We start from the raw sequence: 17,650 nt of genomic DNA, 5'->3' as shown, positions 1-17,650 counted from the left end.
TTGGCCTCAGAAGTAGAGTATACTGGAGCATGACAAGAACAACAAAAGTAAACTGGCATATACTTAATAACTGTAACAGTGAATTGCCTCCAATACTAAAATATTTATCGAAACTGGGGGAAAAAAAAGCTAAAAAGAATTACCCTCAACAGCCTGCTACCAGCTCTTTAACAGTGGGCAATGTAATGCCTTAAGGTACCTCAAACTGTCTTTCATTTTCTAGACTTAATGGCTGATTGCAGAAATCAATGTTGCCATTAGTAACAGAGTATTTGTTATGGCATGATTTCCTCTGTTGTTAGGCTTGCAGAATGATTACAGTATTAGTGAGGTGCTTTCTTTATAAAGGGCTGAAGATATAACTTTCAATTTACTATCCATTAGTAAGTGACTTTGGAAATATACATGAAGCCAGAAATCTTACCTGTTATTACTTGGAGATTTTATTTCAGCAGTCATAGGCTAGTAACTTTAAAAATTGTACCAGGAAGCTCAATATTTTATAGAGATCTCCAATGAAATATTATCTGCTTTGCTATTTTATACACAGCAAGTTAACATGACATATAATACAATTAAAATGTTTCGGTCCAACTTCTGGTTTTTCTTGTAATTTCAAACGGGTGTGAATTAAGCAGAAGGCTTCATACAAGTTAAAATCTGCACATAAGTTAGAAGATTGTCAAAAGGTTAGTAATTTGTATTTCTGAATCTCTTTTTAATCAGTCCAGTGGCCAGGTACAAGGACACAGCTAAGGAACTGACATGGCTGTCAGAAGGAGGGCAATCAGAGAGGGAGCCAACATGCAGTTTATTAACTCCAGCTCAAAAAAGGCATCTTTCCTCACCCTTTTACACGGGGGACAGGGCAGGAACTGCAAGAGAGACACCATGAATAGCAGAGGAGGAGAAAACCACCTTCCAAAACCTGGAGGGAGAGGCCCTGGAAGCGATGCAGCCATTGGTGGCTGCTCAGACCCTGCAGGGTGGGAAGGTGTCGGCTGAAAGGCTGGGAAACCTGCCCTTGGAGGGGGAAAGGGTGAGCAGAGAATTAACCTCAAAGGCATTGCAGGAACCCAAACACAGATGTTCTGGCAAATAATAGCACATCCCTGTGGAATGTAGGAAACAACCTGAGAAGAGAATGCATAAACTACTTTACTGCCATGATTTCAAATACAGCTATGAAGCTTTCAGTGCAGAGAGGGAAGAAGAAGTTATCATACCTGAAGAGGAGGGTGAGGAAGGATGAGGGCTGTCCTCCTGAGCACTCCCTGTCTGCGAGAGACCCCCACCTACTCCACTTTCTTCAGTAATGTTAGAGGACCCTGGCGTTGTCGACCTGCTGACAGACTGAGACTCTTGATCACTTCCAGACCCACGCCGCTCATCAAGACTACCTTGAATTATTTCATCTTCTCCTTTCCTGTCTCTTTTGTGGACCCTGGAGTGAACGACCACTTGGTGGTATGTTCTAAAAACCCTTCCGCAGTCCGGGCATTCAGTTGGCTTTTCTTTTATGTTTCCATGACTTTGTAAGTTGTAATCGAGTCCCTGGTTCATACCATGTGACAAAAAATCTCTACTGCCTTCTAAAGGGTCTAGTTTGCTTGGCAAGTCTCTCTGATTGCCCATTTTAGTGCTGTGAACCAAATCAGCAGGCATTTTCTGCTTAGAGCCATCTGCTCCTACTAACACATACTCCCGCTTCTCCTTATCAAACATAACTCCGGCATTTGCCAAAGTGTCTTCGTGGCTGCGCTGTATCTGCTGCTCTTTAGACAAAAAGCCATGTTCCATGGCCATTCCCCTTGCCATAAGCTGCCAGGCCTGATAGCTGTTTACTGGATCCATCTCTGCTGCTTTGGCGGCAGCTTGTAACCTTTCTATACAGCTGGATTTCAGAGGAGGCACCAGATTGAGACAGCCCAATAAAGAATGTTTATCCCCTTCGGCAATACTGTGGCCAATGCCAGAAATGGGCGAAAGGAGCTTCCCCAAGACTTCCTTCTCTTTCATGGGCATCTCTCCTTTGTTGTAGATCTGATTCTGTTCGCTCAACCTCGCCTTGTCAGGGGGAAGAAAGCCACTCTGCAAACACGACAGATATCTTGAATACAAGTTTGCATGAGCTTCCTGGGACATGCTGCTGATGGAGACAGGTACTTCAGGATCATTGGGAGATTTGTTCTTTACGGATAACTTATTCAGGTGAACTTTCATGTGGTTTTTAAGAAACCAAGGCTCTTTGAATCGCCTCCCGCAGATCTGACAGCAGTGTTCAAAGGAATCCTTGTGCTTTCTCATGTGGCCTTTTAGGAACCAGGCTTGGCTAAACACTTGGCCACACACCTCGCAACGAAACTCATTGGTGGATTGCTCCCCATTCCCGTTGGAGCCCTGGCCCTGTGCTGACTCTGCAGTTATGTGAGCCTTCTCCACGTGGCTGATCAGCTCCTCCTCCTGCGAGGCAGCAAAGTCACACAGGGTGCACTTGTAAGGCTTGTGTAGGATCCTTATGTGCCTGTCCAGCTCTTCTCGCTTCTTAAACTTGCCTTTGCAAAACGTGCATCTGAACCCGGCTGTCTGAGCGACAACCTCTTCCTGGACACTGGCTGGCTTTGGAGAGGGAACAGGGTTTGAAATATCAGGTGTGCTGTGATTAGGTGGCACAGACAAGTTACAGTTTGCGAGCGGCACGGGCTGGCTGTGCTGCTGTGCTTTCACATCGGGCCGTGGCTGCAGGAGGCTGCTCTTCATCTGCTTGTCCCGAAGAATCGCTCTCTCCTCCAGCTCATGCAAAAGCCTGTTTTCTTCTCGGACCCTTCCACGGCCTTTGCCGAGGTTTCCAAGCTTGTGAGTACGCAGGTGTATCTTCAGGTTGCCTTTCTGAGCTGCCCTGTGGTCGCAGTAGGGACACTTGAAGGGTTTCTCTCCGGTGTGGGTGCGCATGTGCAGCGACAGGATGCTGTTGAAGCGGAAGCGTTTCCCGCACAGGGGACAGGGGTACTTCCTGTTCTTCCTGGCGTCATCCTCGATGTCGCTCATCTGAGACATAATCCCCAGGTTCTGGCCGTTGAGGAACTGCTGCAGATCCACGCGCCCGTTCAAGCTGGTATCCACCTCTCTGTTGAGCTGGTTTGCCAGCAGGGCCATCTGGCTGCTGATGGGCTGGTTTGCTATGGACATGTGACTTTTGTCTTCTAGTGGCACTGACGCCTTCTCCTCGGGATTCTGCCTGTTCTGGAGCTCTGGGAAGGCATGGCTGAGCTGGGAAGTGATCTGGTGCAGCTTCTGACTCATTGAATATTGCCCATTGAGTATGGTGCTGTTGAGATGGGCGTCAGCTTCTGGCACAGCTGAAGAAACACCAAGGCACAAACTAGCTTCCTCCATCTCTGAAAATCAGAAGATATTTTAGATTCAGACTGTGAAAGAGTTACAAGCATTGAATCGCTGGCGTGCAATTTGCATTTTATGTTTTACCTACTCATAATAATGCAAAGGAATTAGTGTAAAAAACAATTAAAAGTGTATTAAGTGCCAACTGTGCTGCACAGTTTTGATCATACATGTACTCATTCTGCATGTGTACCAAGAACTATTCATTCCTATTTTAAAATATGTGCCAATTTCAAAATCTAATTATTACAGAAGGGGCAAAGGCATTTACCACCTCCCTTGTCCTTCTTGTGAAACTGCACCTGTCAGTATTTCTAAATCTATTAAAAAAAGAAATCTTATGCATCTCTCCCATTTTCATTAAAAAAGCCAGCAAAAAAACCCCAAAACAGAAATCCATTTGTAACTTTCAGTTCCATTAACCATATTCAATATATTACATATTCTACAATGAGAAAGATAGTTTTATGATTTGACAAAAAACCGATGGTATGATATTTACTGGTGTACAATAAAACAAGATAATGTTTTGGGAAAAAATAAAGGACAAGCTTTAGAACAATAAAAGGGATTTTGCTTTAGTCAACAAAAAGTGCAGTAATATCTCATTAAGCTGATTAGTATGCTGCTTAGAAACAGTACTAGGTGCTGTAACACATGATTATAATCATAAAAATCCTTCAGTGTTTGCAAGTAAGCATTAACGAGGTATATTAAATTTTAAGGAGACTGCGACTAGCAGCTTTGTAAACCTCTGAGATTAAGATTTAACCCTTCTGTTACAAAACATTGTTATTTTGTCATTTTGAAACTGAGCCCATCAAAAGGCACATAAATTATCTTCTGCCAAGTCTTTTCATTCATCGTTGGGAACCTTCAGATTTCTGTTCCTAGGAAAACTTGCCAGTTACAGAAGGAATATCTCTGTCCTTCGATGGGTGATACATGTGATTTAAGACACTTTGATTTGTTTTAAAGAGCTCTCTTATGGAACTAGATAAAACCAATTAAAATCTGGGAAAGGTGTTGTGGAAAGCCTCAACAAGTTTAAGAATCCTAATAACTTTCCTAATACACAGTAATGACTACAAATTGTAGCTACACTATGTATATTGCAGGAAATTAGAATTCAAAGCTGTTTGTTAAACACAAGTGCTCTGTTCTGGTCCGCATAATTGTCCACAATAATCCATCCTTGCCACTTCTCTACTCTATACAGATATAATGTATCTATAAAATTCTGTTAAAAATATAAAGTTTCCCATAACTAATTCATAAACTATATGATGCTATAAGATTATATTAGCCTGCAATTAAGATTTTTGTTGTTCAGTGGCGTGATTTGACACTTTATTCACTCTCAAAACCACTGCATTCTATAGGTTCTTAAAAAATTAATTTGGTCACCCCTCTCTTTGGCTTTTTTTCCCTGTGTCTTCCACAAAGGCTCTGGGCACACCCTGGGTGGACCCCACTCCTCACACATCTACACAGGGGCCACTTGATAGACAATTCAAGGTCCAGATCTGGCACACACTTAAAATGCATGTAATTGTGCTCATGGGAGCAGTCCAGTAGACTTCAAAGGGTGACTCTTGAAAGCAAAGTTCCACACATGATTAAGTATTTGCAGGATCAGGGCCTAAAAACAAAGTATGGGAGGTCTTTGAGGGGAGACCTCTTTGCTCCTGACAGGATGACTGTGGTTGTGACACAATGCAGATCTTGTAAGTACAGGAAAGAGTTAGATTCATGTGGATTAAAAAAGAATAAGAGCTACCTAATTTTGCCCATATACATAGCAGATCTTTTTCAAAATCAAACTGTCTGATTTGGGTCACATGTTGGGGACCCATTATTTGCCCACTGTCAATGTTGTTATTCATAAAAATATAAAGAAATCCTGTCTATAAAAGGACTCCACTTAAGTGTAGCTTGCAGTGTCTGATTTCCAAGGGTAGAGAGTAGGAGAACATAATCAAGCCAGGTGTTCACCCAAGGCCATGTAGCAAACAAGGAAAATTCTTAATTTCCATTCAAGTTTTCTGTGCAGCAGACCACAATCATTCAAAATGTGGGTACACACAAACCACTTTTTTTATTTTTTTTAATTTTTGAAAATTTGCTTAACTTTTGGAACAAACCAAATTCACGTTCAAAAGGATTAATTAAACAACTGAACCCTTGTGGTCCTTAGGTCAGCCATTGCCTGAAGTTAACTGAGATTTTGAATATCTGCCTATGTGCTTCTTTAAAAAAAAAAAACAAATACTCTCCCAAATAACAACACAAGAGAAACCCCCAAACCTGAATCTACTTTTTGTCTGGATTCCACATACCCAGGAGCGTTATTTCTCCCCACCATGCTTAAACAAGGCATGCTGGCAAACAAGAATGTGACAATTCCAGAAATGCATAGCATGTGCTGACACAAACATTGAAGAATGTTTAGAAAGGTCTTTGTGAATTGTCATTATTCTATAACAGCTTCAAAACTACAGTCTAAATTTCTTTTTTTTTCAGTTGATCTCAATAGGACCTGGTGCTTTTACATGCTCAGAAAGGTTTGGGTAGTTAATTTTAGCATTTTATGCTCTATCGAAGTTTGGAAATGCTGACAGATCCCAGTGGAATTTATTAATTCTGATGTTTAACCCTAAGCATCAGTTCAAATGTATGGTTATTTGAATTGGGGAGGGGAGTTGTGGTTGAGGTTTTAGTTATTCTGTGCTTCTTTTTCAAATATAACTTTATTAAAGTAACAGCAGTTGTAGCTAGAACATGGTAAGTTTTCCAGTTTTTCCTTTTTGCTATTTACTGCCTTCCAAAATCATACAGAAATATTTAATGTAGAATATTGAGAGAACAAGTAAAAAAAATTAGTTTAGAGGAATACCAAATCCATAATTTCTCATTTAAAGATTAATAATGTTGGATCAAGTCAAGGGAGCCTAACCCCCCCATGGATCTTTTGGCATGGCAAATGTTTTACATTTTTTATTAAATATGCAGAAAGGTCAGCAAAGCCTTTGCTTAGTGAGCAACAACCAGCTCTGAATGCCGCCCACTCTGATCAGCAGCGCAGTTCCTGGATCCAGCTACCACAATCTCGAGATCTATTCTTCACTTAACTGCATTTCCCCCTCATCTGCCCCTGCTTCTTGCAGGCCTGCTCCTTCCTCTGGCTCTGAATTGTCTCCTCTTTTCCTCACCCCAGCCTGGCTTCATTGCAAAGTACAACCACGGCACTGAAAGTACTGCCCTGTGAAATTTCTCCTCCTGTCCTGCCCAGTTACAGCTTTTCTGAACACAGGCACCTTGCTACTGTTCAGCTTTCACAGAAACCACTCCTGGTATATCCCTTAGCCTTTTCACAACAAAACCCACCAAAATCTCATCTTGTATCCACATGCAAGACAGAAACAAAACACAGCCTCATCCATCATTCCACTATGAATTAGATAACTCAATCTATTTTTCCTAATTTCTCTAAAAAAAAAAAAAAAATTAGCAATTTCATTCTCCTCCCTCTTTATCCATCATCCCTGTCTAAATCTATGGCCAGAGAGGGTTGCACCAGGTGGAGCAAGGGGCTTCCAGTCCCCAGTGAGGCCCCTGCAGTTCATGGTACCCACCTTGGTGCCAAGGTATACAAAAATAAAAAATCTGGAAAAGTCAATTTATAAGTGCTACTTTGATGCTCCATGATAGGGAAGACCTCTAGCTTTCAATTGTTAAATATATAGTCTATCACATTATTTTCATGGTCCTGATCTCTCGTATAAGGAAAGCACAGAATGTTTTGCCATCTCTCATGCTGGGAACAGAAGCACAATGTTCTCTGCAGTTAACAAATGTTTACAAAATTTGAACTGCAAATCAAATTTGAGATTGTTAAAGAATTCAAAATATATTTGTTAAAGTTTATTTACTAAAATTTCTGGCCTTTAATTATCTCAAATGTTGGGTAAAGACAGTGTCTCTCAAGACATGGCAGCACACCAGAGCAGGCTGGCATCAGGAATTATGGGCTGCCCTTTCCAACCCAAAGAAACCCTCAGCTCTTGCCCAGGTGAGTTGCTGTGGCCAAAAAGCCCCAGACTGACCCCGCTGCAGACACAGGTTCAGCTGGGCTCACACTGCTCTGGGCAGGGCAGCAGCACCCCTGGGAGGCAGCACACCGCCCATCCAGGGCCATCTGGCCATGAACTGTGCCCAGTGTGCAGGATCCTCTTCCTCTGAGGAGGAGCTCAGCTTATGAAACTCACCATGGGATGCAGATATTATAAAATACTCTCTCTCATCTCCTGCATAAAGGTACAGTGAGACATTCAAGTCGCTTTGATGATGCTAATAGTTATTTTGATTTCACTCACATTTTTGCCCTCAAGACTATTTCCTGTGATATCAATAGCGAAAGTTCTGGCTTTAGCCATTTCAATTGAACACACAGATTTTATTTAACTATTTGAAATGGATTACTGGAATTTAAAACCAATTATGACACCAGAAATGCCTGTCATCACAACTACATTAATGTAATATGAGAAGCTGAGCTTCCTCTTGCTGGAAACAGAGAAAAAAAATATGGCAAGCAGGATGAGAGGATTTAAAGATAAAGCTCTATGTGGGCACACATGTAAACATATGCAGGCACATGAATTTCTGTATACAGACACATATGTGCAGACACACACCTGTTATCTTTGTAAACAGATGGACCAAATTCAGCTCTTATTTACACCTGTTCATTCCTGCTGGACACACACACACACTGAAGCTCTCCCCTCTTCAGTGCTGTAGAGAAAACAGTCATTTTAAAACCACTGTTGTGCTGTTATTATAGCTTAGATTAGGTTAGTTAAAAGATTTACAGTTCAGTAAGCAAAGTAATGCTTTACAAGCTCACGTGTTTAAACGACAAGCTCGCTCTGGCCCTGATCCTCTGAGCAGTTAGAGCTACACACACTGTTACTTATGCTTTCAGAATATAGACCTGGTATTTATCTTTCCAGCTAGAAAAATTCACATATATCCACATTATCGTGCGGTCCACTGGCAAATTCTAAATACTCCAATACAGACTGCTTCAGTTCTTAGCAACTCGTAAACAGGTATTGCTGAGATCAGAATATATATTGAATTTTTATTAAATATTGTTCTTATTGTTGCAGCAGAAACAGTTGAACTAAAGCTGTTATAAGCATAATACACTCCTGTTAAGAAATACAGAACACCAGACTACTGAACCCTTTCAGGGTCATTAAACAGCTGTAAACATTATTACAAAAATAAACCAGAGATTTCATGCTTACATTTTAGCCCAGAGCTTGGTGTGCTGAGCAAGTACATTTTTTTCATCTCTTACAATCAACGCTGGTGACATTTGGGCATCCAAACAAATTACATCACAAATATTACTGAGGTGGGTAGGATACTGAGCAGTTTATTTGCCAGATGATTAATATATAAACAGTAGGGCAGGATAAATGACCTACTCTTCTTTGACTGATTTGTAGGCAATACTAAGAGACATAGATGTAAATAGTTAGATTTTAGCAAAAACATGTGTGCACGGAAGGGGAGGGGAGAGATCAGCTGTATTTAATGCCACCAGGACAGCATTATCCAGTCTGATAAAATGAAATAAACATTAGGCCAGATTCTATTCTCATTTTACTTATGTAAAATAGAGTAATTGCATCGACTTCATAGGAGTTTTTGTTAAGTAGGTGTCCTGTTCCTTGGGGTATAATATAATTATATCAGGAAAATATATGGTTTCTGGAGTATAACAGGATGCCTTTAAAAAAAGAAAGTTGGCCTACAGGTAATGTGTCCTATCTATTTGTTTTTATTTAAACATTATTAAGGCCAGCTTGGTAATTGGCTATCACCATTAGTGACATTAGCACATTTAGGCTTTGTAGGCATTGCAGAGAGCTGGTTTGAAGCAGGAGCAGAGCACAGCCTCTCTGTGGGCTCTCACAGAGCTCTGGGGAAGCAGGACTGCCCCATCCCACAGCCCCAGGAGGCTCCAGGGCTGCCCCATCCCACAGCCCCAGGAGGCCCCAGGGCTGCAGCCCCACACCAACACCCATCCTCCAGTGCCGGGACCACGCAGGGGGCAGCCGGGAAGGCATCTGACAAAACTGTAGCTGCTTTGTAGTGCTGATATTTAAACAAGCTGCTTATTGATTCCAAAACAAAGTACTCCTTTAGTAACAGCAGAGCCAACTCATTCCACAACAGTTTTTACGTCTTAAAGAAGGGTTAGCAGAGGGATTTTGAAGTTTCAAAAGTCATTTGCAGACAGAAAACGGTTTGCTGAGGCTGTATTGCCTTTGCTCTGGGCTGGGAAGAGAGTGGCTTTCTAAAATACCTGTTACATCTGCAGGGTACTTTCTAGTTAGCACAGCCTTTGGGACTGATAACTGATCAGTGGAAGATAAATCACCAGAGCAGTCTTTGGCTGGTAGCACCCATGGAGTGGAGGACTGTGAACTGCTTGTGATCACAATCTAGGAAGATGAGCACAGAGGAGAGGAGAGGTCATTTATAAATCTCACTCACAGATTAGAATAGAAAGATTAGAAGAATGCAGACAAGCTGTTTGATTTATTGCTACTTTGCATGTGACTTAGCAAAATCTGTTTTCCTTCTTATTTATTCTATTTCACTTGCATATACTTAAGAAGTCAGATCCAAAGAAGAGAAGGATAAATAATTGCTACTGAAAGTTCAGTAGATTAAAAAATAAAAAAAAATCATGATTTTTTTTTTTCCAGGCACTGGTTGCATCTGGGATCATTATTTCTTAGCTTATAAACATTGATTCTCATTTTACTTTTTTTTTTTCCTAGTGATCTTTTGGTGGCAAAAGAAAAGAGTGATACCAAAATTCATATTGGAGCCTTATTTGTGGAATGCTTCATTAAACTAAAGCTTCTGTAACTTTAGAAACAGCATTTTTTAAAGTAAATTTGTTATTTTCATGTAATTTGGAATGTATACAACTGATTAAACCCTCTCCAATTTGATCAATTTCCTGTAGCTCCTATCTGATCATTCACTTTAATTAATCTAACTGGCATCCACATCAGATTGAAGAAACCTTAAAATTAAGCTTTTAATGAACCACTTTACCATCACAGAGTACAAATAAAATAATAAAATGCCTGGAAGACTCTACAAAGCATATTTATTATTTCATTTTTTTGTCATTTTTACAGCGTGGAAAGGGCTCTGAATCTCCTATTCTCGTCTGAGGCCACTGTACTGCACTGGAAGTCTGCAACGCTCTAACCCATTATATAACATTAAAAGATACATAATGTTGACCCTATTAATCCTGCATTCCTCACACAGGAAAGTTCCAAATAAAAGGCCAAGCATTTCAGCTGGGTGAGGACAGGAGGATCAGACCCCCTGAACCAATTACAAAGAGATCAATAAAGAAGAGTTAAGACCACAGAACTCAAAGCACAGTTTGAAACAACTTAAATCCAAAACCGTAATGATGGGTTGATGATTTTTTTTTTCATTTCACAAAGGCTTAGACTTAGATTTCGTGCACAGCTAAATATAATGTCAAATGCACATATGTCCCGAAGATCAAAGTATGATTGACTGTGAAATATTCATATGTGATAGCCCAGCGAGATTTTGTTCGCAAGGGCACCTGTCAGAAGCATAAGCTTGGATACAAATCATCAAATAAGTATGTGAAATCATTACTAAAATCCAGGCATGCAATCAGATAGTCAGTTGTCTGAAAGTGCTGGACTGTAGCCAGCACAGTGGCTCAACAGACTAATGCTTTGGTCTTTGCAGATCCTCAGGGCCCTGGTTCAGTTCCTCCTGCTACTGGTCAGGTCAACTGTCTGTACCTAGTGTTGACTTTCCTGGCACCTAATGCTAGGAGCAAAGCAGAAAAACCTGAGTCCATAAGTTGCCTTTGACCTGAGCCACAGAAACATCTGCTGGTTGAGTCACGAAGTGCTTGTTGGCCAAGTTTAACAGGATCCGAGCCTGTTGCGGATCAGCTCTCTCAGCAGTAGGTGTCACTGCAATAAATAGATGGATTTCAAGGGACAAAGACACACATTGCCAGGGAAAATGCATAAACAGAACATCCCTGAATAAAGAGACTTTCGAAAAGTATGTGGTCCAGTTAGAGGAGAACTTTATGCAAAATGTTGGGAATTTGGTTTAGGGAGGAATTAAATTGCACGAATGGGATTGCCAACAACAACAGCACCGTAATTCTGTCCTTTAGTCCTGTGTCACAGAGATCCTTTAATTCACATTAATCACCTCCCTGCAATCCCAGGTCTATTAGGTAAAGACTGTTACAGTTAAACCTTTTTTAAAAAAAAAAGCTCTCTAACAAATTAAGTCATTTGCTCTAGTGGAACAAAAGACCTAGTTATATGGAAAGACTCTGCACACTCAACTGTAGTTGTAGGACTGAAAGACCCCAAGGTTAGCCTATTTGTTGTCAAATTAGAGAGCCTATACCAAACCCTATCTGCATACAGAACAAGGAGAGAGATAATACTTATAACAGCTTGGGAGGTGGGGGGATGATGTCTCAAGTATAGATTTAATTAATAGAATGCATATTTTGAAGAAGCAGTAACCAATTTATATTTGAAACAGAAATATTTGGTATGCCAAGTAATATCACAGAGATGTCAGCCAAGTCTACTCCATATTTGGTTTCATTATCACAAAATGGTTTGTAGGATAATTAAGGATGCTCCAAATTGCATGCTATTGAGTTAGACTGTAGACAAAACAATGCATCACTAAGCATATGGACTACCTGTGATGACATCAAGACAGAAACTACGTGCCTAAGAAAATGTTTTAAGAAAAAAGAAAGATTAAAACATTAAACCTTGCATAACCTGTTGCACATGAAAGAGAACATATGTGATAATACATACCCTTAAAGTACATATATAATACAACTGCATTTATTTTACTTCAAATCATTCTAAATGGGGAGCAAAAGAGAGGAAGAAATATAGACAGAATAAAAAGATAAATTGCTGCATTCTTCAAGGTCAGTATATTTAAGAAAAAAACAGCATTAAAAAAAAGTCACCCCCATGCAAAGCATAAAGGGCCACACTGCAGATGTGGAAAGAGCTCCTCCTTTCCCCCCAGCAGCCACTGAAACTTCCCCAGCAGTTACTCCCACCAGCTCCTGCCCCAGCATTCCCTAAAGGCCTCCAGCACATGGAACCCCAAAGCACACTCTGATCAGTTCAGGGAGGAGAGGGACACCTTTGCTAAATGTTTCTTTGCTGAGTACAGAAATATCCAACATCTTAATACAATGGAAGTGGAAACAGGTAGACATTCAGAAGTCACTTGCCCCATTTCTGTGCTCCCAAAGATCATAAAGGGACCAAGGTTTTAAGAATTTCAGCTCTGTAGAAATAAGTATCCCAAACTGGTCATTTCCACATCTCATTTAGGAAAGAGCTTGCCATGTATCTTGACTTAAATAGATGGCTCATCCTCTGTAAAGAAGCCAGGGACAGCATCCAGAACTCTTGACTCCCATTGCTTAGACCAGTATGCCAGATAGCTTTCCTTTATCAAACATAATTGACTGCTGAATAGACAGGGTTTTTAACTCATGGCAAACTTATCAGCATTTTCTTTTCTTTTTTTTTTTTTTGTTTAAAATACTGGAGATTTTTTTTTTGTTTTTTTAATAACAGAGATTCTTGGCTGTTAATACTTTCTATCTCCAAATTCTTTTTTCTTTCTTCCCTCAATCCAATTGATATATTTTTCTTCTCCCTATAACACATAGACTTGGTGACAAAAAATACCACACATAATTTAGATGGTCATAGTGATTCTTAGATACAAGTGGCTTTGATGAGTTATTACTCATCATATTAGTTTAATACTAATTTCCAGGGGGGGGAAAGGAAAGAAGAGGATAAAGCTGAGAAAGCCTTAAAGTTTGAGTGGAATGAGGTGGAGTAAAAGATGCAGTTGAAATAGGCAGGGACTCTAGAAGCAGGTTAATGCTAGAAAAATAAAGCAAACATTTCACAGAATACCCTTTGTGTTTGTGGTCTCCCAAATTGTTATCACCGAATAAAATGAAGCAGAAGAAAACATAAATCCCCTTTATTCCATTGGTGTTCTGTTCTGCCCATATTCTTACTGATACATCACTGCTTCTGTCACTTAACTTCATTAATTGATCACTGTCATGAACACAGGAGCAGAGCTGGGAACTCAAAGGCCAACTTGTACCTCCTAAGCTGCTTTCCCACTGATACAAGTGGCTCAGGCTTACCAGGGTGTGGTTAGCAGTCCTGTGCTGCTCAGACACCCACCCTGGAGTCAGAAATCTCCAAAAAACAAGCCCTTTATCATATGTCCTTTTAGAGAAGCAAAAAGAAATACATCACACTGCTCTTTCAGAGGGAGGAAGACAACCCCAAACAGGAACATCTATACCAAAAGTAACTTACAAGAGGTATTTTCCTGTATTTTCCCAGCTGATTTAAAATCCTCTCTACCTGTTGCAGTGAGATTATTCTGCCTCTTCCTCTGAATGATGGTACCAAACAGTTGCAGCAGTTTTGCAGTTAAGCTAAGGGAATAACAATGATGTCACACCAGGGACCCCAAAAAAAGCTCCTATCTTTGCAGTGCTCTTGGCTGCAGTGGGGTGCAGCCCCTGAAGGGAACAGAGAATCTCCTCCCTTTGCCCCAAAGGATCAGGTACAGGAAGGGGATGCTCCCTTGTGCATCTCTTGAAGGAAGCAGAGATGTGAGCACTGACTGTGGTGAAACAGGACACATGTTTAAGTGCAGTGGCCTTCAGGATCCATCAAGCTGGGCACCAACTGCTGCTTGGGCCCCCCAGTTTTATGTGGGCACGGTAGCTTTGATCGTTAATAGAAAGAGCACTGCAAACCTGGCAGACACATGGCAGATAGATGAATGGGAGGAGAAGGAATACTGTAAAACTACAATAACATTTCAAAGCTACCTGCAGGATAAAAATCCTTTAAATAATTTTGATGTTAATTGCAACATTGCAGGCCCTTGGCTGAAAAGACAGCCTCTCGTGGTGATAGGTGAGTGGTAACAAAGCTGACAAAGAAAGTCTGATAAGTGCAATCCCAGGATGACAGACGCTGGCAAGTTCAATTACAGTTGCAACGTCAGGTGGGAGATGGACTCTGCTGACTGTAATATATCCTTAGCAGCCAGCTCTGGCCACAAACAGCTCTGACCAAACTCCTTGCAGTGACTGACAGCATCCCAGGAGCCTTCAGTCCCACAGTGAGCTGAGAGCAGCTACAGTTATTATCAGAAGGACCAGGGACTAACAGGGACTGCTTCACTGCAAGATTTCAACACAACACGCAAATAAATGCCACAAACTCTCAGTGAAAGTACTTCAAGCTCTTGAAAAGCCTGTGCAAATGAGCAGTTTGTGTTCACTTTCTCCAGCTCGTGTAAAGCTTCACTCAATGTTAATTCACACTGCTGCAAACCAGTGTGAATCCAGGTGACTCCAGCAAAACACAGAGCCAGACCAAAGGAGGGGGAAAGGCTTGGTGGCTCAGGTTCAAGCACCTGGCCATGGGAGGCAGGGAGTGGGCTCCCACTACTTGCAACAGGATTATCAGAGAGATTCTCATCCTACAGGACCGAATCCCAAACCTCCAGAGCTGAGAGCATTCAGTAGTTCCCACACAAAATCCCTGCTTGGGTAATGGTATTGCTTCTGTTGCCCAAGCACAAACTCATTTTTCTGAATTCCAGCCCCTTGCACCTACACTTATGAATATGGAGATCATTATACCTCTTTCTAATTAAAAGGATTTTCATCTCCTTAGTTTTATACTTCAGAATAGACTAACTATTCTTATTTGATGTGAGAAAGAAAGAAGTAGATGTATAGAGCAAATTGTGGCTCCTCATACTTCAGTGCAAAATTATCTGAGAATTTAAGTCACGTTTAATCAAAGTATCTGGCTTCCTTGCAACTTTCTTTTCTTTTTTTTTTTTTTTTTTGAGTAACAAAAAAAAAAAAAGAAGTCCTTTCCCAATTTTTTGTTGAATTTTATTTTCTGATTGACTTTTTAGGAAAAAACCAAACTCACAGTGTTATTAAACAACTTCTTTGTTCTCAAAATATTTCAAAAATATTGTAAAATGACAATAGTATAAAAATTATACTGTAAAAAGTGTAAGCACCATGAATGAGCAGAGTTATTCATTTATATCCCTAGCTTATGAAATGCCCGTATCATGTATCCTTTATCCAACAGCAGACTCTTTTAGCTTCAATCAGCAGAGCTAACAATATGTTATTGATATGATTTCAGGAAGCTGTCAGCAGGCAGCTTTGCTTTCAGCTCCTCAGCTCTGGTGAGCACACAGAGCCTACCTGTGCCTCTCCCGCAGGAGAGCTGGCAGCGAGGTGCACATTCCTGTCAGCTGTCACTGCAGCATAAAGAGAAACCTAAACAGGTCTTCCTCACTACCTGCAGCCCCACAGTCCTCACACACAGAAAATGTGCTGCTGCTTCACTGGGAATGCTCAGCAGCAGCACAAGCCCCGGGGTGCTGCAGGGTGGATGATTGTCCCTGCAAAGAGCTGGGCAAGGAGCAGCAGGGCAGGTGAGCCAAGGCACTGCTATGGCCCTTCACCCTCTTGCCCCATGCTCACCTCCTCCCCAGCTGGCCTTTCATAAGTTTCCACCCTCCTCCTGTGCCCTCCAATTCTGCCCAGCACAAAATGAGTAGGGAGATGAGCGAGCAGGGGGTAACCAGGTGCTCACCTTCCCAGGCAGCAGAGGGGTGAAATGGTGCCTGAAGCTTTGTGCACCCCAAGCCAGGTCTCCAGGAGCTGTCAGAGCCTGACTGCTGCACATGGAGGTACAGGAGGGGTAAATGGGGGTGCAAATCAGGACCCCTGGTGTCCTGGTGCACCTGCTCCTTTGGGCTCCCTTCAGAAAAGGGGTGCAATCAAAAGGAGAGGTGAGGCTCTTCTGCAAACTTCTTCATTTTTAACCACTTCTGCTGAAATAAAAATAAAGTTAGCACACAAGTAAGCCAAGTATTTTACAGATTATATTTATGTGCTACTTTATTTTCAGGATCTGAAGAATAATCACATATGCCAGCAGCCACGACAGGTAAGCTAAAAGTGCAGCTCTTTCCACTCTAGGAAACCAGCAGGTTTTAAAACTAGATTTTGTATTGGCATACAAGCTTTAATAACAAAAGAGTATTTTGTACTATTAGATGTTGGTCATTTTTTTGTCTGACAAAGAGCAATAACAGGCTGCTGCAGGAGTTAGCACAGTTTTTGGTGAGGTTTTTTTCCTCCAAATGATCAGAGAAAGTACCATACTTTCAGGATGTGCCTCACTTGCTCTTAAAAGGGTAAAACAAAATATTCTCCTAGCTATTCTAAGCCTGCCATATAAGTATTATGCTGTTACAGATTTCAAAAGGTTAGCTTCAATGAACCTGACATCAGTATAACCCAAAATAACCCATTCAAGAGAAAAGTAAGAAATAATTGCTGTTTTCTCTTTTTTTTTCCTCAGCTATATTGCTATAATGATTTTGCATAACAGATTGAACAAAGTGCTGTTGTGACAGGTGGTAGAATTCAGCTAGTAAGCACAGAGACAGGGTTCAATTTAGTTTGTGAATCCTTTAATTGTTGTGCAGCTAATTAAAGAAGGTTCTTTACACTCGCAAGTGTTTACCGTTGCTAGTATGCATACATGAAAAATTAAATTGTGCCTTCAAGGGCTGAGAACTATAGAAAAATCATAGCTGATTCTGCAACATGCTTACCAGCTCAAAATAGCTGCTTTTCACAATTGGAATTTGTAAAACTTTTTGCTAAGCAAATATAGAGCTAATTAGAAGTGTTCGTTGGACCAATTAACATTTAAATAAATAAGCCATATTGCACATTTCACAGTCTTTATTTAATGATGCTTCTTAACTCTTTGGAAAGATTCCTTTAAGTACAAATAAGTTGTCATAAAAATGAAAGACAAAAATAACACCATAACAGTATATTCTATGCTTTTTTCTTTTTGCCTTGAAGTCTTCTCTAAAACTCTATACCTGTTACTGAGAAAGGGGGGGGTACACAAATCTGGTTCCTTCTTTCATCTTGTCAAGTTACCTTTCCACCTTTTTGAATGCAAACAGAAAAACATATTTGATT

General features: G+C 40.8%; 1 protein-coding gene across 1 annotated transcript in view; it reads right to left on the bottom strand.

Moving 5' to 3' along the window:
* The window catches only part of ZNF536 (zinc finger protein 536), a gene marked incomplete at its 3' end in the record, with an annotated part of 238,046 nt that overhangs the window by 178,781 nt on the left and 41,615 nt on the right, over window positions 1–17,650 (bottom strand). The window contains exon 3 of the mRNA XM_084215151.1: window positions 1,227–3,398. Within this exon, the coding sequence (XP_084071277.1) occupies window positions 1,227–3,396 (2,170 nt within the window). The 5' untranslated portion in view covers window positions 3,397–3,398. The remainder of the gene's footprint in view (window positions 1–1,226; window positions 3,399–17,650) is intronic.

The sequence above is a fragment of the Fringilla coelebs genome (assembly GCF_963513975.1).
Source record: "Fringilla coelebs genome assembly, chromosome: 14".
In the NCBI taxonomy this organism is placed as follows: Eukaryota; Metazoa; Chordata; class Aves; order Passeriformes; family Fringillidae; genus Fringilla; species Fringilla coelebs.
This window is presented reverse-complemented; position numbering and strand designations above follow the sequence as displayed.